Source organism: Coenobita brevimanus, chromosome 107 (assembly GCF_032717465.1).
Source record: "Coenobita brevimanus isolate Jiangsu-jjx chromosome 107, ASM3271746v2, whole genome shotgun sequence".
NCBI classification, from domain to species: Eukaryota; Metazoa; Arthropoda; class Malacostraca; order Decapoda; family Coenobitidae; genus Coenobita; species Coenobita brevimanus.
Window position 1 is genome coordinate 8,692,448 of NC_137060.1, and position 23,810 is coordinate 8,716,257.

The 23,810-nt window shown below is 46.2% G+C and overlaps 1 protein-coding gene across 1 annotated transcript in view; it reads right to left on the bottom strand.

Annotated features, from left to right (window-relative positions):
• The window catches only part of LOC145416693 (sacsin-like), a 47,125-nt gene that overhangs the window by 14,141 nt on the left and 9,174 nt on the right, over positions 1-23,810 (bottom strand). The window contains exons 2-3 of the mRNA XM_080285630.1: positions 19,225-19,334; positions 15,334-15,444 (exon numbers count right to left, since the gene is read on the bottom strand). Coding sequence (XP_080141756.1) covers positions 15,334-15,444; positions 19,225-19,334 — 221 coding nt within the window. The remainder of the gene's footprint in view (positions 1-15,333; positions 15,445-19,224; positions 19,335-23,810) is intronic.

Consider the following 23,810-nt stretch of genomic DNA (forward strand, 5'->3'; position numbering starts at 1 on the left):
GGAATGGGACCTAGCGGTACCCTTTGTTATGTTTGCAGTGAGAGAGGTACCAACTGAGTCATTAGGGTTTTCACTCAATGAGTTAGTGTTTGGGCACAGAGTTCGTGGTCCCTTGGATGTGGTGCGAGAGGCCTGGAGTAGCAACAAATCTGGCAACCAGGAATCCATGCTTGACTATGTCTGCCGCACTCGGGAGAGACTGCATTGCGCTTTAGAGCTTGCCCGTGACCATCTAATCAGGGCTCAAGCGAAAATGAAGGCTCATTACGATAAGAAGGTCAGAAGTCGTGAGTTTAAGCAAGGAGATGAAGTTTTGGCACTGCTGCCCATGCAAGGAAAACCTCTGGTGGCTAGATTCAGTGGTCCTTATATTGTGAAGAAGAGAGTTGGGGAACTTGACTATCTAATTGTTACCCCAGATAGGCGGAAGAGTACTCAGTTGTGCCACATTAATATGTTGAAGCCATACTACTGCCCAGTTGATTCTCATTGTGGGATGACTGCTGATGTCTCTCACCTGGGATGTGAAGGACGGGGAAGGGAGGACGTGGCATCAAAGGAACGTGCTGTGGAGGGAGCTCTTGGTGCCGGTGATGTGAGTAGTGGACCAGGGTTACAGCCACAGTCTCTGGAGGGTGACTTTGGAGTGGACGTTGAGGGAACCAGGGATAAGAGCGCTCCTGTAGTTTTGGCGGTTGGCAGTGAGTTGGAGGAGCAGGAGGAAGTGCTTAGTCGTGGTGAGATGTTACCAGCTGACCTATGGGAGGGCAACGGTTATGCAGCTCTGGTGGAGAAATTGCGACACCTTGATCCAGTAAAGCGAGAAGAGCTGTGCAACAGATTATGGAAACATCCGAAAGTTTTTGGAGATTCACCGGGATTGACAACTTGGGCTACTCATGACATTGACGTTGGGGATAGTAAGCCTGTAAAATTAGCTCCCTACCGCATCAACCCTGTCAGACAGAAAGCTCTCGATAATGAGATCAAGTATATGTTGGACCCTGGATTGATCAAGAGGAGTTTCAGTGAGTGGAGTTCACCAGTTACCTTACCAGATGGGAAGGTTAGGTTGTGTGTGGACTTCCGGAAGGTTAACTCACTGTCTAAGACCGATGCTTATCCCTTACCTTGGGTCGATGACTCCGTGGACAAGGTGGGAAACGCCACTTATATCACCAAACTTGACTTAGTAAAAGGATACTGGCAGGTCCCGCTGACGGAACGGGCTAAACAAGTGGCTACCTTTGTTGTCAGTGGTGCAGTATATCAGTGCCAGGTGATGCCTTATGGATTGAAGAATGCTCCAGCCACTTTCCAGAGGCTTATGGATAAAGTGGTGGATGGCATACCTAATTGTGTCGTTTACATCGATGATGTCATTGTGTATGACACCAAGTGGGAGGAGCACCTTGATCATGTGGAAATGCTCATTAAGCGGTTGGAGGAAGCTGGCTTAGTAGTCAACTTGGACGAGTGCGAGTTCGTACGTGCTAAGGTCCAGTACCTTGGATTTGTTGTAGGACATGGGCAAGTGGCTCCACCTCGGGCTAAGGTGGATGCCATTTCCAACTTTGCAGCACCCCAGTGTCGCCGTGCCCTCCAGCGATTTTTGGGCATGATCGGCTATTACAGAAGATTTATTGGGAATTATTCCACAGTGCTTGCCCCTCTTACTGACTTATTGCGCAAGGATAAGAAGTGGCAGTGGACAGCCGAGTGTGAGCAAGCTTTTACTACTGTTAAGTCTCTGCTGTGCCACCACCCTATATTGCGTGCACCAGATTTTGACAAATCTTTTGTGCTGGCAGTTGATGCTAGCCGAGTAGGGGTAGGAGCAGTGTTGATGCAGCCGGATGAGGGCCAGGTTGAACATCCCATATCATACTTCTCAAAGAAGTTTAATAGAGCCCAGAAGAACTATTCCATCATAGAGCAGGAGTTATTAGCGATTATCCTAGCCCTGCAACACTTTGCTGTCTACCTGCCCCCTTTTGGCCCTGTGATCAAGATTTATTCAGACCATTATCCCCTGCAGTTTTTGAACAAGTTTAAATTTAAGAACCAGCGTTTGACCCGCTGGAGTTTGTTTTTGCAAGAGTACAATTTAGAAGTTAGGCATATTAAAGGGATTGATAACGTAATTGCTGATTGTTTATCCAGGGAGGGGTCAGGGTCTTGATTCGAAAATTTTGATCCAGGGCTCAAAATTTTCCCTTGGGGAAGGGCGTGTTACGCTGTCCGCCTGTCCGTTCCCACAGGTGCAGCCGTTACAGCTGGGCTAGGGGATTATGCAGTATGTATCCGTGTCATTCGCGGAGTTTAAATTAGCGAGTGTTACAAGTTCTTTTGTTTCTTTCGTTCCTGCCACTGAGGGCAATTTTATTTCATACCATGCTGAGTATGCATTTGATTATTTTGATTGTCTTGTGTGAGCTACCAGTATATTTAATAATGTTTTGCTTGCATTAGAAGTACCAATTTATTGTAGAGAGAGAGGGGCACGAATATAAGTTCTTATTAATTAATTTGATTCATGCGTTCGCGCTTGGCTGCACACGAGCCTGGCGTCAGGGCAGTGTCTTCCCAGCCAGCTTCAGTATCGGGTGTTTGTACACTCTCTCTCCCCAGTCATTTTTATGCCGAGCTGGCGTTTTCATTTAAGTTTATTTTTATTCTTTTGTTGCTGACTGAGGGAAGTAGTTATTTTATTTGTTTTTGTGACCTTGTTGTCTTTGGAGGGCCAGTCTGACTCACCGTAGTCTCTCGCTGCCTTAATTAACGTTCCCCCAACACACGTACATACAAACACACCCCTAACCCCTACACATTTTAATCCCATCTCTTGCACAGGGCTAGTGAGAACTATCGTGAGCCGTCAACTGCGTTTCCCCTTGGACACGGGTTAAGTAGAAAGTCGTCATCACCGGAAGTAAGTGGGAGGTGTTCCTGTAAACTGTCTCGGGCGGTATTACTTCCGGTAGTGACGATAGTAAGCTAGACCTATAGGTAGGCTGTTCCGTTTGTTAGTCAAAGTACAGAGTGTTGCGTATTTAATATTCTTCCGTTGCGCAGTTTTTCTCTAATTGTGCGGAGTGTGAGTGCCGGGGTCTGCGTTATTTTTGCAACGCAGTGGAGGCCGATCATCTAAGGCTGCCTTGTCATCTTTTTGTAATAGCCCCGGGCTGGCGCTACCGTAACTATATATATATATATATATATATATATATATATATATATATATGGAGCCTCTGTGGTACAGTGGTAGAGTGTACGTTTGGTACACGGGTGGACCAGGGTTCGCGCCCCGTCAGGGTAATAAACTTTGGGAGTGTTCACCCGGCCATGTACTGCATTGGCGGACACAAGGGGTGCTGTGGTTGAACCAGTGTCGCTTACTGTAAAGTATGCTTGCACCCAGTCGGCTTGCGCGGGCCGATTACATTGGTTCACAGACTACACACACATCCAAAGCCACTCCAACAATTACACTTACAAGCACTTCTCACCCTACATACAATCTCTACTACACAGCCTAAGCCACTTGGTAGAGATACATTGGCTGTATCGTCCCGACTTCGGTCGGGATAGGCCGGTCCTGCAGTGGATACTCAAACGGCTGATGATGATGATGATGATGATGATATATATATATATATATATATATATATATATATATATATATATAATATATATATATATATATATATATATATATATATATATATATATATATATATATATATATATATATATATATATATATATATATATATATATATATATATATATATATATATTTAACCCACTGGATCCCAGGGGTGCTGGGCGAGGCATGGCACTGGGTGGGCACTAAGCATACCATCCTCCGCCTATTGGCTCATAGTCGCGAAGCTCGTAGGTCCCTACCCGGGGGTTCCCTACTTTATAAAGACTTGAAAAATCCCAGTTCCGTCCAGTATTCCGGACACCGGGCTCCAGTGGGTTCAAGGGACAGGTAGGTTTGCCAGTCATTAACCCACTGGATCCCAGGGGTGCTGGCACTGGGTGGACACTAAGCGCACCGCCCTCCGCCTATCGGCTCATAGTCACAAAACTCGTAGGTCCCTACCCGGGGGTTGCCTACTTTATAAAGACTTGAAAAATCCCAGTTCTGTCCAGTATTCCGGATACCGGGCTCCAGTGGGTTAAAGAGACTGGTAGGTTTGCCGGTCATTAACCCACTGGATCCCAGAGGTACTGGGCGAGGCATGGCACTGGGTGGGCACTATGCGTACCGCCCTTCGCCTATCGGCTCATAGTCGCGAAGCTCGTAGGTCCCTACCGGGGGGTTCCCTGCTTTATAAAGACTTGAAAAATCCCAGTTCTGTCCAGTATTCCGGACACCGGGCTCCAATGGGTATATATATATATATATATATATATATATATATATATATATATAGGGGAGGCGGTAGCAGAATCCATAGAGAGGCACCCTGCTATCCTAATGGACCCAAGTTCGAATCCCAGCTGGGGCAGGGAACAGTTTAAGGATTTGAATTTCATAAAAAGCATACTTTTCTGATCTACCAGATGACCAGCTGACAAGTCGTAAAAGCACCCCCGCACCCCCACCAGTACCAGTACACCAGTCCTGTATGAGACATACCTAGCATGTATTCAATATGGATGGTGGGTTCTATTCCCGAAGTGTGACATGTGGAGATGTAGGAGGACTACTGGGCCCCAGGGAGGACTACTGGGACCTGAGGATAGGCCCTGAAGCGTTTGCCCGGAGTCGGACATGTCAAAACACACACACACACACACACACACACACACACACACATATATATATATATATATATATATATATATATATATATGCAAACTAACCACAGGAGAAATGAAAGGAGCGACAGTGAGTACTTTTGTATATTACATCTTCAGACAGACTGAGACAGAAACGTAAAGGGTAGAGGTCTTTTATGCCCACCCGCAGCAGGTAGTGGCACACAGAACAATGGATGACCTGAATTTTTACCTGCGGCTTAACTTAGGGTCACCTTCAGCAGGGAGTGGAACACAGCAAAGGATGACCTGAATCTAAAAATACACTTGACAAAGGAGGAGGGAGTAGGAGGGGAGGAAAGGGGAGTGGGAGGGAGGGGGAAGGGGAGAGGGGGGAGGGAGGAAGGGATAAATACTGCTGCTTAACTTAAGACCTAGAGAATTAATGCTTGGTGTGTCCCACACAGGTGTGACTACACCACCAGGAGATGACAGGGAACAATCACGTGTTAGTCTGGGGGATACTGCTTTAAATTAATTCAGTTAACAATTTATGTCATATGTTAATTACTGTTTAAACCAGCATATTAATGTAAAAAGATCTGTGTTCATATCAATGTACCTAAGAGCATATAGAATTTCAGACCCAGAATTTTTAGATGATGAACTAAAAATGATTCAGAGTATTGGAAAGAAGCTAAAATATCCACAAAGCATACTAACTCAGTGCCACAATACAGCCAAGAAACGATTCCTTGAAGGGAAAACTAATAAGCCAGAATGCCAGAACATTCAAAGAACCCTTGTCCTCCCCTTCCATGAAAATTTTCTTCATGTTGTTCACATACTGAGGAAACTCAATGTACAAGTAGTATTCAAATATGAGAACACCATCAAAAAAATCCTCATCAAGAACAGCCCTTTCAGTAATTCAGGCGTTGTTTACAAAATCCCGTGTAAAAGCTGTAACAAATTTTACATAGGACAATCTGGAAAAGATTTGGACACTAGAATCTCACAACATAAATACAGTGTAAGGGCAGCCCAACAGAGTATTGGTTTATTTCAGCACAAAGCATCCAGTGATCACCATACTGACTGGACAGGCTCCAAGATTCTAGCAAGATCAAAAAGCTTAGATGAAAGAAATGTAATAGAATCTTGTCTAATTTCTGGCACATATGAAAAGAATGCAAACATGAGCTATGGTCATTTTAAGTGTGATAAAATGTTAACTGAATTAATTTTAAAGCAGTATCCCCCAGACTAACACGTGCTTGTTCCCTGTCATCTCCTGGTGGTGTAGTCACACCTGTGTGGGACATACCAAGCATTAATCCTCTAGGTCATAAGTTAAGCAGCAGTATTTATCCCTTCCTCCCTCGCCCCTCTCCCCTTCCCCCTCCCTCCCACTCCCCTTTCCTCCCCTCCTACTCCCTCCTCCTTTGTCAAGTGTATTTTTAGATTCAGGTCATCCTTTGTTATGTTCCAATCCCTGCTGCAAGTGACCCTAAGTTTAGCCGCAGGTAAAAATTCAGGTCATCCATTGTTCTGTGTGCCACTACCTGCTGCGGGTGTGCATAAAAGACCTCTACCCTTTACGTTTCTGTCTCAGTCTGTCTGAAGATGTACTATACGAAAGTACTCACTGTCGCTCCTTTCATTTCTCCTGTGGTTAGTTTGCATACATATCTTCACGGTGAAGTCTCTGCATATATATATATATATATATATATATATATATATATATATATATATATATATATATATATATAAACACACACACACAAGGTGCTACCCAAAGGTTCCAGTAAATTGAATATTGTAAGAAAATAAGTCACCTTACCTCCTAGTTCTCACTGTCACCTTCAAAGTGGCCCCCTTGGGCATGTATACAGTGGTCCCAGCGTTTTTTCCACGAGTCCATGCATCCCTGGCTTCAGGAGTGATGTTCTTGAGCACCTCCTGCTATTCTGTCTGGATGTCCTCAACTTAGTCAAACTGACGCCCATTCAGACGTAATTTCAGCTTGGGAAACAGGAAAAAGTCGCAGGGGGAAAGGTCAGGAGAATAGGGTGATGGGGAATGACTACCGTTTTAGTGGAAAATAGGAAGTGCCGGACAACAACTGATGTTTGGGAGGGGGCGTTGTCATGATGCAGGACACAGTCCTTATTCTTCCACTGTTCTGGACATTTGCGGCAGATGTTCTCCCTCAGATGCTGCAAAACTTCACAGTAAAACTTTCTGCTGACAGACTGACCTGGTGGGACGAATTCCTTGTGAACAATCCCTTGGATAACGAAGAAAATGATCAACATTGACTTGACATTGCTGCAAACTTGACGCGCTTTTTTCGACCTCAGTGAATTGGGAGACTTCCATTGTGATGACTGTTGCTTTGTCTCCGGGTCATAACCATAAACCCATGATTCATCACCAGTTATGACCTTGGAGATGAAGGTGGCATCATCTCTGACCTGATTCTTGAGCTCCCTGCAAACTGCAATGCAATGTGCTTTCTGCTCGTCACTCTGCAGTCTTGGCACAAATTATGCAGCGATGTTTCTCATGCCCAACACGCCTGACAAAATGCGTTGCACGCTCCCGTACAACAGTCCAATGATATCGCAATATCATGGATAGTTCGTCCACGATCTGCAAGGATAGCCTGACGAACATTTCTGACGTTTTCTGGTGTTCTTGCCATTGACGGTCGTCCAGAATTATCATCGTCTTTGAAGGATGTTCGTCCTTCCTTGAACCGCTTGTACCAGAAAAATGTTCTGCTTTGGGAGATGGCATAGTCACCAAATGCTTGCTGAAGCAACCAGTGAGTTACTGCAGCCGTTTTGTTGATTTGAAGCAGAACTTGATGTAGGTTCTTTGTTTCGTGAGGTTCACCATTGCAAAAAAAACAAACCACCTACACACCACGTTGCAAAAGTAAGCGTAGCTCAACAGCACATTCGCTCACAGACATGGAGGGGGCCACACTGACACACAAGGGGTCCTGCTGATTCCTCCTAGCGGCAAAAGACAAAACTGCAAATGGCTGGCTCCCTCTGTTCAAATTACTGGAACTTTTGGGTAGCACCTCGTGTGTGTGTGTGTGTGTGTGTATATATATATATATATATATATATATATATATCTAGAGAGAGAGAGAGAGAGAGAGAGATTATATATATATATAGATAGATAGATATATATATATAGATATATATATAGATATATAGATATAGATATATATAGATAGATAGATAGATAGATATAGATATATATAGATATAGATATAGATATATAGATAGATAGATATAAATATAGATATATATACTGTAGATATAGATATATATATATATATATATATATATATATATATATATATATATATATATATATATATATATATATATATATATATATATATACTCTATATAAAATCTCATCTCATCAGCCGTTTGAGTGTCCACTGCAGGACCGGCTTATTCCAACCGGAGTGGGGACGATACAGCCAATGTATCTCTACCAAGTGGCTTAGGCTGTCTGGTAGAGACTGTATGACTGGTGAAAAGTGCTTGTAAGTGTGATTGTAGTGCTGGAGTGGCTTTGTATATGTGTGTAGTCTGTGAACCGAGTGTAATTGGCCCGCGCAAGCTGACTGGGTGCAAACATACTTTACTGTATAGTATGCGACACTGGTTCAACCACAGCATCCCTGATGTCCGCCAATGCAGCACGTGGCCAGAAGAATGCTCCCAAAGTTTATTACTAAAATGCGTGGCTTACAACGTAGTGCCCCCGAGATGGAAGCAGGGGAGGAATACCATAGTTCCCCCAACAACGAGGCGAGTGGTATACAGCCCAGTGTGCCCGGGAACATACCGACACCCCCACCCGGACCCCACGGAGTAGCCGCCACCAGTCGAAGGGATACACAGCAACAACGACATATGTCAGCCCAGGCCGTGCGCCCCTGTCACCCAGCCGTCGCACCGTCACCATCGTAGGAGAAAGACACTAACTTCAGGGAGTGGGATTGCTGAATCAGCTAGGGGTGGAGTTGCTCTCATAACTCCAGACAGCGCCCCTCAGGAAACGGCCTACTGCCGCTCCGAAGGTGCTGCCCTGGAGACGGCCTACTGCTGCTCCCCTCTCCTGCCAAAGGAGACGGCCTACTGCTGCTCCCCTCTCCTGCCAAAGGAGACGGCCTACTGCTGCTCCCGCCTTCGTCAGACGGCTAATTGCCGCTCCAAAGGTGGTGCCCTCGAAACGGCCTACTGCCGCTCCTCCCTCTGGCAGAAAGAGACGGCCTACTGCTGCTCCCGCCTTCGTCAGATGGCCAATTGCCGCTCCGAAGACATTGCCCCTGACGACCTACTGCCGCTCCTTCCTCCTGCAGAAGGAGACGGCCTACTGCCGCTCCCGCCTTCGCCAGACGGCCCACTGCCGCTCCGAAGGTGCTGCCCCTGAGACGGCCTACTGCCGCTCCTGCCTTCGTCAGACGGCCTACTGCCGCTCCGAAGGTGTACAGAGGTGCGTTGACTCCCCCATTCAGGCCACGGCCAATTGCCGGGCCCTGGCAACTGATAGTCGTGCCCCTGGGCAGCCACGGCCAATTGCCAGGCCCCACGGACAAAGGAGGTACTGAGTCATCGCCCCAGCAGGAGACAAGAGCCCGGACCTCCCGTACCAGAGCATCCCAGCCAGGCCTCACAGCCTCCCCTGGCCTCCGCTCCCTACGCCTGGCTCTGGAGCAGACTCACCTGATGGACCCCAGTGTAAGCCAATGCCGTAGTCCTCCCCTGTCGGCACCCCTAGACTCTGGGGATCGCAGTCCTCAGCCTCTCCAGACCCTCCCCAGGACGCCCGGGTGTGATCTCCCTACACCTCCAAGACGGCTTACACCAGAGGTTTCTGGAGCTGTTCGGCCCCAGTCCTGAGGGCCACACCCCTGAGCCCAGCCCGGAGACTGCGGGCCCCTTCGCCACCTGCAGCCCCGGACGCGAGAGGACGCCCCTACGAGTTGTCCCCGCCTCCCCTTGGCGGTGCCCCTACCCCAGCAGAATTGACGCCAGCGTGTTTCTCCCCTGCCCCCAATGATGAGTGACTCATGATAAGTGTGATGATGCCCCAATAATAAGTGAAAGTGATTTAGGTTAAGTGTGACGTTGCCCTAGAAAACAGGTTACAGTGATATAGTGACTAAATGTATGTTCAGTAGCAGGGCGAGTGAAATCACGGGCGAGTGAGTAAGGATGAGAACAGTGAGTGAATCCCGAGAACTCTGACTCATAAGTGACGCCCTCATAAGAAACCTGTAAGAACTCTTCCCCTGAAGAAGTCTCTGTAGTGAAAGTAAACGTATGTCCCTTGCTGTCAGAAAACCATAGAAAGTGAGAATAATATCCGTCCCTTTGTATTACCGTAAATACAGTGAATATCCAGTGTCCCGCTATTTCCTCTCTCCCTAAAACATCTCCTCCCCATAACTAACGTAATATAAACGAGTGATAGATCAAGTGTCAAAACCCTTTTTCTATCAAGTGATACTAAGAGTAAATTAGAAAGACGTATCCTTTCCCAATATTACTATAACTCTGTTCCAGCTCGTCACGAGTCCTTCCCCTCCCCCCCCCGTGTGAACTCCCCCTCCTGCGCTCTCATGCGCACCCGTGTTCCCTGTACACCTGTTCACTAGACTTTCTGTATCGGCAACCGTAGTGGTTAAGTCAGTATCCTGCGAGATACTAACATCCTAAGTAAGGTTTTATTTCTGTGTCACTATTCGTGTTGTAATATCTGTATTTTGTCCTGTGTCTGGCTGTGGGAATATACGTGTAAAAGGTTATTGCCTAGAGTTTTTGTGTCCTGCCTCTCTTTCATTGCACTAAACTCCGGTCACGAAAGAGGACCCCGCTACACATTAGGTGTTTAAGGACAGAGGAGTCGGGCCTTTTTCACCTAGCATTACAATTACCCTGGCAGGGCGCGAACCTTTGTTCTTCAGTGTACGAAAACGCACGCTTTACCACTGTACCACAGAGGCTCCGTATATATATATATATATATATATATATATATATATATATATATATATAGATAGATAGACAGATAGATAATATATATATATATATATATATATATATATATATATATACAGTAATCCCCGTACTGAATATATATATATATATATATATATATATATATATATATATATACAGTAATCCCCGTACTGTCCGGATGCCCACTTTCCGGACATCCCCACTTACTGGATATTTTGGTCCCGGGATCCAATATTCCCAAAATGGGCCCAAAACCACACACAAACACAAAAAAAGACTTTTTCCCGCCTGTAATTTGAACTTGGCGCGGGCAGCGCGGGCCAGCTGTGTTTTGGTGCGTCATTTAGCCACCGTCCGCTAGAACGCCCCTGCATCTCCCCACTTACCGCCCATCTCTCGTTGTGTGTGCAAGCTCGTCGTCATGACCGCACATGTTCTCGCTTTTGTGGTGGTGCCTTACCTGCTGCAGGCTCTCCTGCCTCTTATTAGTGTGTGTGATGATGGCCCAGCTGCCTGAGAAGAGGAAGAGAGTGGTTTTGACTCTGGAAAAGAGAAGGGAGATATTGGACAAGATGGATGTGGGATGGTCTTCCTCAAGCATCCTTCATGAATTCAACCTGGCCCGATCTACTTTGTCTGATATCAACAGATCCCGAGACAAACTCATGCAGTACATGGCTGACTTCTCGTCGAAGAGCAAACGCAACGTGGAGAGGAAGATGATGTCAAGTATGCTGAAGTCGACTGCTCAATGTTGATTTGGTATCGACAACAACGTGCTGCTGGTGTGCTGGTGCATGGCACAGAGCTGAAGGCTGCTGCTGAGAAGTTCACAAGGCTTCATGACACCCCAGACTTCAAGGCATCTGAGGGTTGGCTCTTCACATTCAAGTTACGACATGGCCTTACCAACCGTAAGTCTCATGGCAAAGCTTTGGACGCCAACGAGGATGGAGCAAAGGAGTTTCGGCACAAGGTGAAGAGCTTGATCGACAGGGAGGGTCTCACTCTCAGTCAAGTCTACAACGCTGACGAAACTGGTTTATTCTATCACTCTTTCCCTACGAACACTATTGTGGAGGAGACGGAGAAGCATGTACCTGGCCGCAAGCTCTCCAAGCAACGGATATCTGTTTTGTGTTGTGCCAATGCTAACGGCATGCACCAGTCTAAGCCCGTTATTGTTGGCCATGCAAAGCAGCCTAGGTGTCTTCGTGAGGTGATGGATGTCCTTCCTGTCGTTTGATACCATTCCTTGAAGGCATGGTTCACTCCCCACATCTTCAAAGACTGGTTCCACCGCCATTTCGTCAAGGAGGTCATCCATTACCAGACGGAGAAACTAGGAATCCCACACGGCCAGGTAAAGGCCCTCCTTCTCCTCAACAGTGCACCTGCTCACCCGTGCGACAAGGACTTGGTGGCTAAGAATGGCCATATTAGGTGCATGTTTCTGCCACCTAATACTACTGCTCTCATCCAGCCAATGGACCAAGGAGTGATTGTGGCAACGAAGAGGTTGTACCGAAGGAAGTTCCTGGATGAGGTGATGGTTGTTTTCGAGGACGAGGACGAGCACAGGGAGGGACGGGACACGCGAGGCCAGCGGACTTTGGAAAATCTTCATCGCTACAACATCAAGTCTGCCATCTACAACTGGGCCAGTGCACGGAAGGAAGTCCCTGTCAAGACTCTAGAAAATGGTTGGTCTTGTCTGCTTCTCCGAACGGATGTGGAGCACAATTTCCTAGGTTTTGACGTGGATGACTTCCATGCACGTCTATGTGCGCATGGGGACGATAGTGATGTGGACGAAGTGAGTGAGTGGTTGGATGATGACGAGGACGATCCTGGGTATCAGACCATGACTGATATCGAGATCGCATCTTCAGTTGCAGGTGTCAGTACCCAGCTTGAAGATTCCGACAAGGATGGTGACGATGCGGACTCCTCTCAGCGTGACACTACTCCAGCCATCCCTAAGCTGAGCACACTCCAGGAACACATAGAGTTCGTTCTGGACTACCTGGAGCACCCGGACTGCGACAGGGAGATGGGACCCTTGGGACTTGTGGAGGAAGTGCGCGCTTTCAGGCAGCACATCATTAATCGTCAAAATAGTCGTTCCTTGCGTCAATCAACCATTGACAGCTTTTTCAGACCCGTGACCCCCGCTGTGCACAGCCCTGGCTCCACTCCATTGCCTCCCCAAGACAGGCCCTCATCCTCCAAGCCACAGCCCAGCACATCAGCCACAGTGGAGTAACCACTCGACGCGAGTTTGCGCCTCTCTTCAGAGTTGTCTGCAGTGGGTACTCCATCACCACGACCCAGCGACGCACCCCTTGGTCACCTGCAACAGCTACTCTCAGACTCTGACAGTGATAAATGCCTCGAACTTCTCCACTAGACCACACGGAAAATTACAGCGTTGTGCAGTGAAAAAAAAAAAAAAAAAAAGTGCATAGTGTTAAGAAATTAGAATTCTGAGTGAAAAGACAAAGATTTAATAGACTTTCAATGTAGCGTAAATTAACTAGAGTGTGTTATGTTTAGAATAATGGATTTATGAGTTTATGAGTGCAAAGACTTTAAGTGCAGAGTGCGACACTTATTTCATTAAAGTACAATGGAGTGCAAGTAAGACAAGAGTGGCAGTGTTAAGCGAATGGAATTCTGAGTACAAATGACTAAGTTCAGTGCAAGACTTCATGTACAGTGTACTGCAAGTGCTTAAGGAACTCCTTCTTACTATCAGAGTCTGAGAGGAGGCAGGTTATTCATCGAGATGGCCAGGGACTTGCTGTACCTAGAATGTTTCATACTGTACTGTATTTTCCATACTGTACTTACCTCTAACACCTCATTTCACTCTTTTATGTCCCTTATTGGTGTGAATAGGGTCTTAGGTGCTATGCATGTGCAGTAGGGAGGTGTTTTTCTGAGTTAGGTTAGATTAGGGTCCATAACTACCAGTCCAGGAGCCAGGGACTTGTAAGTACCCAGAATGTTTAATATTGTATAAACCTCTAAAACATCATTTTATGGTTCTTTTGCATTTATTTCAGTCTTTTATGTCCCTTATTGGTGTGATTTGGGTCTTAAATAGGTGCTATGCATGTCCAGAGGGAATTGTATAGGTGTTTTTCTGAGTTAGGGTCCATAAGTACAAGTCCAGGAAGCTGGCGCCCACTATCCAGACGGGACCACTTTCCGGACGTGCTCTCTATTACATCGGATAGTGGAGGGAATACTTATATATATATATAACAAAGTCATAGGAGTTAATATACGTATTTATATATATTAAAACTCCAGATTATTTTTTTACACATGGAGTAATATTTCAAACATACTTCCCATTCTCTGGATAAAACATGCTCCTCATTTTCTGCAATAAATGGAAAGTCTGGAACCTGGCAATTTCCCAAATGAGATTATTTTCATGACGCTTAAAAAAAAAAAAAAAAATCTGCCAAGAACTTCAATGAACTCAGATCTGTTCCAGAGTTACTTGTCAGTTGTTGCCTTAACTGACACGTGCGAGTTTTAATATAGGTATTTTATTTTTTTTTTTTAATGCAAGGAAGAAGGAATCAAAGGCCAGAAGCCCGCATGACTCTTCCAAGGAAAAAAAAAATGAGAGAGCCAAATTCAAGATCTGTTTGTACTATAAGCATATACTGTGTTTAAAATAGAATAATATCGTGTGAAAATAGCTTTGACATAATATTAGCATTATTCTTCTTTCTCTCGTAAATATGGAAGTACACTATCGAAGACAGTTTATTTTTTCTGATTGATATATTATTATTTCCCTTATTTACTACTAAATCAAAACATTACACTGTTCAGCAAAACACATGATATAATGTCAAAGTTATTTTCACATGCTATTCTTCAGCCTTAAACGCAATTTGGGCTAATACTACAAAAATTATCAATGTCGATATTTTGAACTTCCTTGTAGTTAATTCCGATTCAAATCACTGAGGTCTTTGCTTCTGCTGATGTTTGAAAATATTTAACTGGTGACATACAAGCTATGAAAGTATTCTGGTGAAGGAATACAAGCTATGGAAGTATTCTATGTGGCTTCGTAACGCCTCTTCCTCAGCGATTCATTTTGCATACTAGCCTACACCTTAACATTTTCGTATGTGTTTGCTGCAACGTTTTAATACTAAGTGTCCGTACTACTGAGGTGGCGCGGAATAAACCGTCATGGAAGAGACGTTTCGAAATTTCCAAAGCCACTAAAAATACGACTCATAGTTCTGGCCTGTGATGTGCTGAATAAATCGCTGAGGAATCAGCGTTGCGAGAAATCCAGAGACACCTCGAATAAATTCCATAGTCGTGGCGTTCAATGCACAGAGTAAACTGCTAAAGGAGAAGTATTACGACATCTTCAGAATCACCCAGAATACAATCCCTAGTTCCAGCTTGTACTGTATGGAATAAATCAATAAGGAAAGAGGTGTTACGAGATTACCTGGACAAAGTGTATGAGTTGTTGGTGGGCGTCGGGGAAGTGGAGGTCGCGTGTGTCGTGAACCACCTCCACCCGCGATGCCCCTGCGTCCTCCGCGTTCTGTACAAGCTCCTGGAGGTGGGAGGTACGGAGAGAGAGAGAGAGAGAGAGAGAGAGAGAGACGAGCATACTCAGTCATTAGCAGATGCATATTCAGATGACAATGGTTTACTCACCTCGGAATATCTATCTGTCTATCAATCTATGGGAGGACTCCTTAATCCCGTAAGAAGTGGCCACAAACAAATCGCCACCATATCGCTCTGTCCCATACCATTTCGCTGCCCTCCCCCCACGTCACAACCCCCTCTGTCATTTATCTCTCCACTCTATCCCTCCATCTCATCCTCGGCCTCCTCCTCCCTCTTGCCCCCTCCACTTCACTCACATACACTGTCCTCGTTATTCTCTCGCACTGTAACCTCTTCCCATGGCCAAACCACCTCAATGTGTTTCTCCTAACGCTGTCTATCTTAACCATATCCACACTACAACGCTTCTTCACTCCTCATTTGTCAGTCTGTCTCTCTATGTAATTCTATATGCTTCTCTCCAATAACTCATTTTCATTGCTCTCACTCTTCACTTGAGTCCATCTAACAAGGTCCAGGCTTCGCTCCCATACGTTTGAGTTTGTATCACAATATTATTATTCATCGACATTTTAACTTCCATACACACTTCCCTGTTTCTTATCACTGCTTTCAAAGAACCAACAACCTTTCTTCTTCTTGTACCTTTCAAGCACTTCACCCTCTAAACTTCCATCCTTACTCATCACACAATCCAAGTACTTTAACGCATTCACATTTTCCACTGCCTCCTCATCCAACCTCACTGTACATTCAGTGACTTCATTTCTCTCGAGACCATAACTTTACTCTTCCGTATATCCACCTTCAGATTCTGTTTCTTGCACATTCTCCCAAACTCATTCACCAAGCCTTGCAGTTCCCCTTCGTCTTCACTTAACAATACAGTCTGCAAAAGCTGCCCTCTCCCACTAGGGCAGCTCCAACATCCACTGCCCTACCTTGTATCTCCATTTTAACCCCATCCATATACAGATTGAACAACCACGGAGACATGACAAATCCCTGTTTCAACATTCATATAGAAAAATTCACTTAGTTCATCATCCACACGCACTGCAGCCTTACGGCCCTCATACATACTCTTCTCAGCATTCAACAGCTTCCCATTTACTCCATATATTCTTAATATTTTGCACATTCCTTTCCTGTCTACCCACTCTGTCATAGGTTTTCTCCAAATACGCATACAGCTTTTTTCCCTTCTCTAGAATCTTTTCCTTTAAAGACATAAGGATGACTATCTGATCTACACAACCTCTTCGCTTCCTAAAACCTCCCTGCTCTTCTCCAATTAATTCTTCTCTTTTTCCTAACTCTGCCAATAAGCATCCTACCACATACTTATCGTATTACACTAAAAAGACAAATGCCCCTACGATTACCACAGTCTTCTTTTTCCCCTCGGCGTATCACACCTTCTTATACAGTATTGGCCATTTAGGATATCATCGAACTCCTCCTGAGATAATTTTATGATCGACAGTGCAGCTGAGTGGAAAAGTTCCGATCTCTTTTTTTTTTTCTTTCCTTCTTTTATCTGAAGCTCATACCATGAAAAATGTTTGGTAGTTAAAATTAACCTGATTAAAAGTAACAAAAATAAATTACAGTACCTACATGTAACTTTACACAACCTACCAGGATGCTATGCGTTACTGAAGATCAAAAGGAGGAACGTAACTGTTGCAGGGGACTCTAAATTTAAGGGTAAATGGCCAGCCCACTTCATTTGGAGGCATTAAATGAAAAAAGAGAGGGGAAAAAAAAAAACTCCAGCCACCTTTTGAGGATCGAACCAATGAAAGGCCACCACTTCCACTGAGGAGTTTTAACCACTAGACCACATCCTTGGCAAATAGAAATAGGATGGTCCATATATTGCGCCTCCTCACGTTGCGGGGACGGCTCAGTCAGCGTTACCAATGTCTAAGGTGCATACAGACAGAAAATGCCTTGCCAACTGACCGCTTCGAAAAAAATAACCAGAAAACAGCGTAAAAAGCAAAAGAGGTGAAATATTAGGCTATTTTTTGTCCCTACTGTACTGTTTCGCCACTCAAGAAAAACCCACTCCCTCTCCCATACCAGCAGACTGAGCCGTTCCCGTAAAAAACAAGAACTGGCATAGGAGCTCCATTGAAGGTGGCCTATTTGTTGTGACCCTCTATTTCGTGTGTTGCGAAGACGGTTCAATCTGCTGGTGAGGAGAGCAGAGTTTTTAGCTGCTTTGTGAAATTACCGCACTAACCACGCAATTAATGGACCTAGAAGCAAACACAATGAATTGCGAAAGGGGTTATGGGGAGCAGAAAATGATATAGGGTAGAAACTGGTAACGATGACTAAGCCGCTCCCGCAACACAAGGGAATAGGATACATACATGCAAGTTTTCCAACCCTCCATGCTATGTCATTTAACCAACAGCCCATTTTCCTCTGAGTTTAACAAGCTATGACATAAAAAAAAAAATGTGATTGCAGGAAATTAAAACAAATAATCACAAGGTTCCAAATGTCCCACTAACTAACATGTGACGTCAGTGTCCTCGGTGAATGAACAAATTATGATATTATGGTAAAAATAGCCACGCTGGATGCTTTTAAACAGATTCTTCGATAATATTGTAAACACTTCATCTCCAAATACTTCATCTCCAACCATATCTGAAAACGTTGTAAGTACCCATGAGGATGCAAAAACCAGGGTGGTCGGAAAATAGCACTTCACTTGAAATACCTAATGGTATCTCATGAACTGTGGTGCTGGCTTTTGCTCTCTCTCTCTCTCTCTCTCTCTCTCTCTCTCTCTTGCAGTGTGAGTAAGGAATAAATAAATGATGCAAGGTAGACACAGATAACGCTGAATTAGCCGTCCTCGCAACACACCACAAATTACCCGGTGGAGTGGAAGAGGCACGTTATATATGGTCCACCCTCTAGAAAGAGATGGTCAACTGCCGGAGAAGGACAACTTCAGCCTTCAGTTCACTGGGTTCACATTTCGGATGAACTTGGGGCTACTACTACTGCTAGTATTACTACTACAACTGGCTTTGCCCACCTTAAGGATTGTTCCATTGTCCGGATACTAAGTCAGGAACTACTACTACTACTACTACCACCACTACTACCTATGCCCACCTTAATGCTTGTTCCATTGTCAGGGTGTTGAGTCAGGAACTACTACTACTAACATAACTGCCTTTGCCCACCTTAATGATTGTTCCATTGTCAGGGTGTTGAGTCAGGAACTACTACTACTACTACTATAACTGCCTTTGCCCACCTTAATGATTGTTCCATTGTCAGGGTGTTGAGTCAGGAACTATCTATCTATCTATCTATCTATAGCCCGACGCCCTCATCCCGCAAAGGGTGGCCGCAGACAAAACGCCTCCAAGTCACTCTGTCACCCACCATTTGACTCCCCTCCCCCCAACTCACCCCCCCCTCCCTCATATACCTCTCAACTCCATCCCTCCACCTCATCCTCGGTCTACCCCTCCCTCTCCCTCCCTCCACCTCACCTACATACACCCTCTTAGTCAGTCTTTCATTCTCCATTCTCTCCACATGTCAGGAACTACTACTACTAATATAACTGCCTTTGCCCACCTTAATGATTGTTCCATTGTCAGGGTGTTGAGTCAGGAACTACTACTACTAATATAACTGCCTTTGCCCACCTTAATGATTGTTCCATTGTCAGGGTGTTGAGTCAGGAACTACTACTACTAACATAACTGCCTTTGCCCACCTTAATGATTGTTCCATTGTCCGGGTACTGAGTCAGGATCTGTCTCAGCTGCTGCACCACCGTCGCTGTCCTTATGCGGTTGTACTGGAACAAATCCCCACGCACGCTGGCTGCAAAATCGAATAGAGGGGTGGTATTTTAGGGCCATTTTCTCAGTGGCTTTAAAGATCTCGTAACACCTCTTCCGCAGCGATTTGTTCTGTTTATTACAACTTATTATTTTCTTGTATGTTACTGATGCAAATTTTGCCGATAATAATACGCTATGAATAGTACATAACGAAATTCTGAAGTGTAATATGCCACATAAATCACTAAGGAAGAGGTGTTACGAAGCTTCCTATGCCGCTTTGGGTCCTTATTCTCTTCCGCTAAGGAGGCTCCCTAACACCTCTTCCTTAACGATTTAATACTGGCTATTGCTAGTTAATATCCTCTTGTGCGTTATCTATGCAGAGTATGGCGGTCAGAAGGGTTTGTATAACAGAATAGGACAGAAAGGTGTAATAATCAGAATAAATCGCTTAAGAAAGTGTCAGAGAGCTTCCTTAACCGACAATACGGGCGTAATTGTTCATACTACAAACACTGACTCCCATTCTTAAACTATTTTATTCTGCTAAGAGTGAGCTACTTAAGTTGGGTAAGGAAGCTATGTAACAGCTCTTTCTTAGCGACTTATTTCCGAACATGGCACGTTAGAAATCAATTTTTGTGCTCTATACACATATTATACTGATGTCAGAATGAAAGAAATAACATAAGGAGAAAAATAATGTGTTTATATGAATGTTAACATAACATGAGATAATGTTTATATCAATGTTAGCCATACATAACATAAAAGGAATAATTAGTATGTTTATTTCAACGTTATAAGGAAATCAAGGAAATTTCTCTTATAATAATTAAAATGCATTATAACATCACTGAGGGCAATCCAACACCCCCAGAAGGAGCCCACCGAGGAGCATATACAGAGCGCCTGGACTCCGGGCGATAGGGACATAAATCCGCCCAGGCAGTACGCCCCTATGACCCGGAGCTTGCCCGCCACCACCGTAGAAGGAATACGAGACTACCTTCTGGGCGAGCCAACCACCAACAACTATGGGGTGGAGCTGGTACTCCAGCTCCAGTCAGCACCCCTGAGACAGCCGATAGCTGCTCAACCCTCCTACAGGAGATGGCCTGCAGCCGCTCTGGACGTAAACAGGAGACAGCCGGTAGCTGCTCCCGCCTTCGTCAGGATATGGCCAGAAGCCGCTCTGAATGTGCCCCTAACGAGACGGCTGGTAGCCGCTCAACCCTCCTACAGGAGACGGCCTGCAGCCACTCCGGAGGTAACCAGGAGACGGCCGGTAGCTGCTCCCGCCTTCGTCAGGAGATGGCTGGTAACCGCTCTAAAGGTGCCCCTCAAGTGACGGCCTGTAGCCGCTCTACCCTCCTACAGGACACGGCCTGCAGCCGCTCTGGAGGTAACCAGGAGACGGCAGGTAGCTGCTCCCGCCTTTGTCAAGAGATGGCCGGTAGCAGCTCTGAAGGTGCCCCTCGAAAGACGGGCTATAGCTGCTCCCTCCCCCAGGCCACGGCCAGTAGTCGGGCCTTAGCGACGGCTGGTAGCCATGGCCCTAGAAGGCTATGGCCAGTAGCCGGGTCCTACGGTAGGAGACAGCCTGTAGCCGCTCCTCCATCAGGTGCTGACTCTTGCCCACGAACCTACGACCCAAAGAGAGCTCCTAGCCTGGGGCAGTACTGGAGAGGCCCCATGACTACCACTGGGCTCTTCTCCCTGCAGCCGGTTCCTGAGAGAACTTGCCCGACGGACCCCAAAGTAGGCCAACACAGCAGCCCTCTCCTGATGGCATCCCCGACCACCGGGGACCACAGCCCTTGGGACCTCCAGGCTGCCCCCAGGACCCCCGGGCAGGACCTCCCTACACCCAGATGCTGGAGATCTTTGTCCTCCATCAGGCGCCAGAGCAAGAAGTTCAGGAAGCTATTCAGCCCCAGCCCTGAGGGCCAGACTCCCACAAAGGGTGGGACCCTTCACCACCAGCAGCCCCACACAAGCGAGGACGCCCCTACATGTGATCCCGTGGCCCCTGAACACAGAGGCCCCTGGCAAAACCCAGCCCCTTCTGTATTGAGGCTGAGTCACTTCCGCCGCCCTTGTACCTGACCGCCACGACGCCCAGACCTGAAAGTGAGTGACAGTGAAAGCACAGTATCCGTGACACAGTGAAGTAAAGGCAGAACAGTGAGTTAACAGAATAAAGGAAGTCAGTGAGAGAAGCATCAGTGACGATATAAAACAGTGGTGGAATAAGCAAGGTAACAGTGAAACAGTGAACACGGCAAGGCAGTGAAATACGGGTCTATCTCAGTGAACACGCTACCAAATAGTGACGTCGCACCACACTAAGATCATACGAAGGCCCCAGTGTTAAAATAATAATTACCCACAGTGAAATAGTGCCACCCATTCCACCAATAAATAGAACCTAGACTTCCTGCAACAATAGTGCATAACCCCACTGCCCTAAGTGCTATTCAACTTACCCGACCTTGTCCTGAGTAGTATCCTGCACGATACTAACACCCCATATCTAGGCCTAAGAATTATAATTGTCCAGTATACCTGTATTTCTGACATTTACCTGTTCCGCTGTAGAATTTAGTAATACATATGTAAGGCTGAGGCCTTGAGTTTTTGTGTCCTGTCTCTCTTATTTGTCTAAGCTCCGGTCTAGAAAGAGAACCCAGCTACACACTAGCCGTTAGAGAGACGGGAAGCTGACCCTAAAACACCTAGCATTACACTGGTGGACAGCGGTGGTTCTTGACCCAGGCATACGAGAGAGGTAATCAGGAAATACCGGCAAAATGGCAACCAACCGCATGTGCAATTACCTAAATTCGACCCTGAACAGAATAATGTTCACACATACCTGGGGAGGTGGTGGCTGAATCGGTAGAGAGGCGGCCTGCGGTCCTAATGGACCCAGGATCGAATCCCGGCTGGGGCAGGGAACAGTTTAAACGATTTGAATTTCCTAAAAAAGCAGACTTTCCTGATCTACCAGATTACCCGCCGACATGTCGTAAAAATACCCCCGCTAGTACCAATACACCAATCCTGTGTGAGACAGCCCTAGTATGTATTCAATATGGATGGTGGGTGTTAGCACCCAAGTGGTGACATGTGGAGGTGTATAAGGACTACTGGACCTTGGGATAGGTCATTGCCCCCGAGAAATAGGCGCTGAAGCCTTTGCCCAGAGTCGGACACGTAAAAAAAAAAAAAAAAAATATTAAACCTTTGCTAGATATCGGGTTCAAGGATGACAAGGAAAAAACTGCAGTCACACTCCCACTACTGGGCAAAGCGGCAGCTAATATAGCACCCAAGATTGTTCCGGGGCTCACCGGGCAGAATTTCACGAAACTCGTGATTCAAGCCATCACAAGGTTAAATGGTGGCGCTATCCCAATTGGATAGCCTAACCTTTGATGGCAATTTGGATGATACTCTAATCCAGGCTAGACACCTAGTCACTGCTGCCTACCTGGAGGCAGATGATTAAACCCGGAGGCAACACACCTTTAATACACTCCTGAGAGTGCTCCCCAGCTTGGTCAAGGAGCACTTCACAATCCATGACCCTACCAGAGACATGGATAAGGATATCCAACTGATAAGCTGCCTCCTGACCTCCTGCTCTGCAACCCAGCAAATAAACGTGGTAAAAAAGTTTCCCATGAATATTCCAGCTCCCCCAGTCAAACCACGTCCGCCTATACCCCACACCAGCCCCACCCCAGCACCCAGCCTACCTAGGGCACACCCCACCCACCAGCACCCCAGTCACAAGAAGAACCCCAAACTCACTCTGGTGAATCCCTGGGAGTTCTCTGATTGCAGCTCCAGGTGCCCACTGCACGTCATCAAGGACCAATTAAAAGCTGCCAGACAGAAAACCACCACCCCAGGCCAACATAAAGTTTCCTCTCTAGAGAATGAGGAACCAGAGGACGAACTACACCCACGGAGGAGACCGAACCCGGGGAACAGGAGCCGGGGGAAGAAGGAGGCCCCCGGCAGTTGGATTATTAGGACCGCACGGTGGTGGGGGCCACTTCCCCAAAATACCGCCCCCCAGTTTTACCACAAAATGAATCTGAACGGGGTAAAAGCCAGACTTCTGGTCGACACAGGAGTGACCAGATCCTGCCTGTATAGCCAATACTTCTCCCATCACAAGTCGATCTTTGGCCCACTATTCCCAACGGCTACTCACCTTGTGGACTCGGGGAATGGTCCCCTGCCGATCCATGGGGAAACACTGGCCCTGGGCGTCGATACCCATCAGCCGGCGTCGACACAGCATAAGTTCATCGTATTCGACTCTTCCTGCCACAAATACGATGGATATTTGGGGCTGGACCTGTTCCAGAAATAAGGAGCCACCACTGATTGCCGCGACACACAGCTCCAGTTCCGGAAATCACCCTCCCCTCCCACTCGGGCCATCTGCACCTGCACGGAAATCACCCTCCCCTCCCTCCCCTCCCACTCGGGCCAT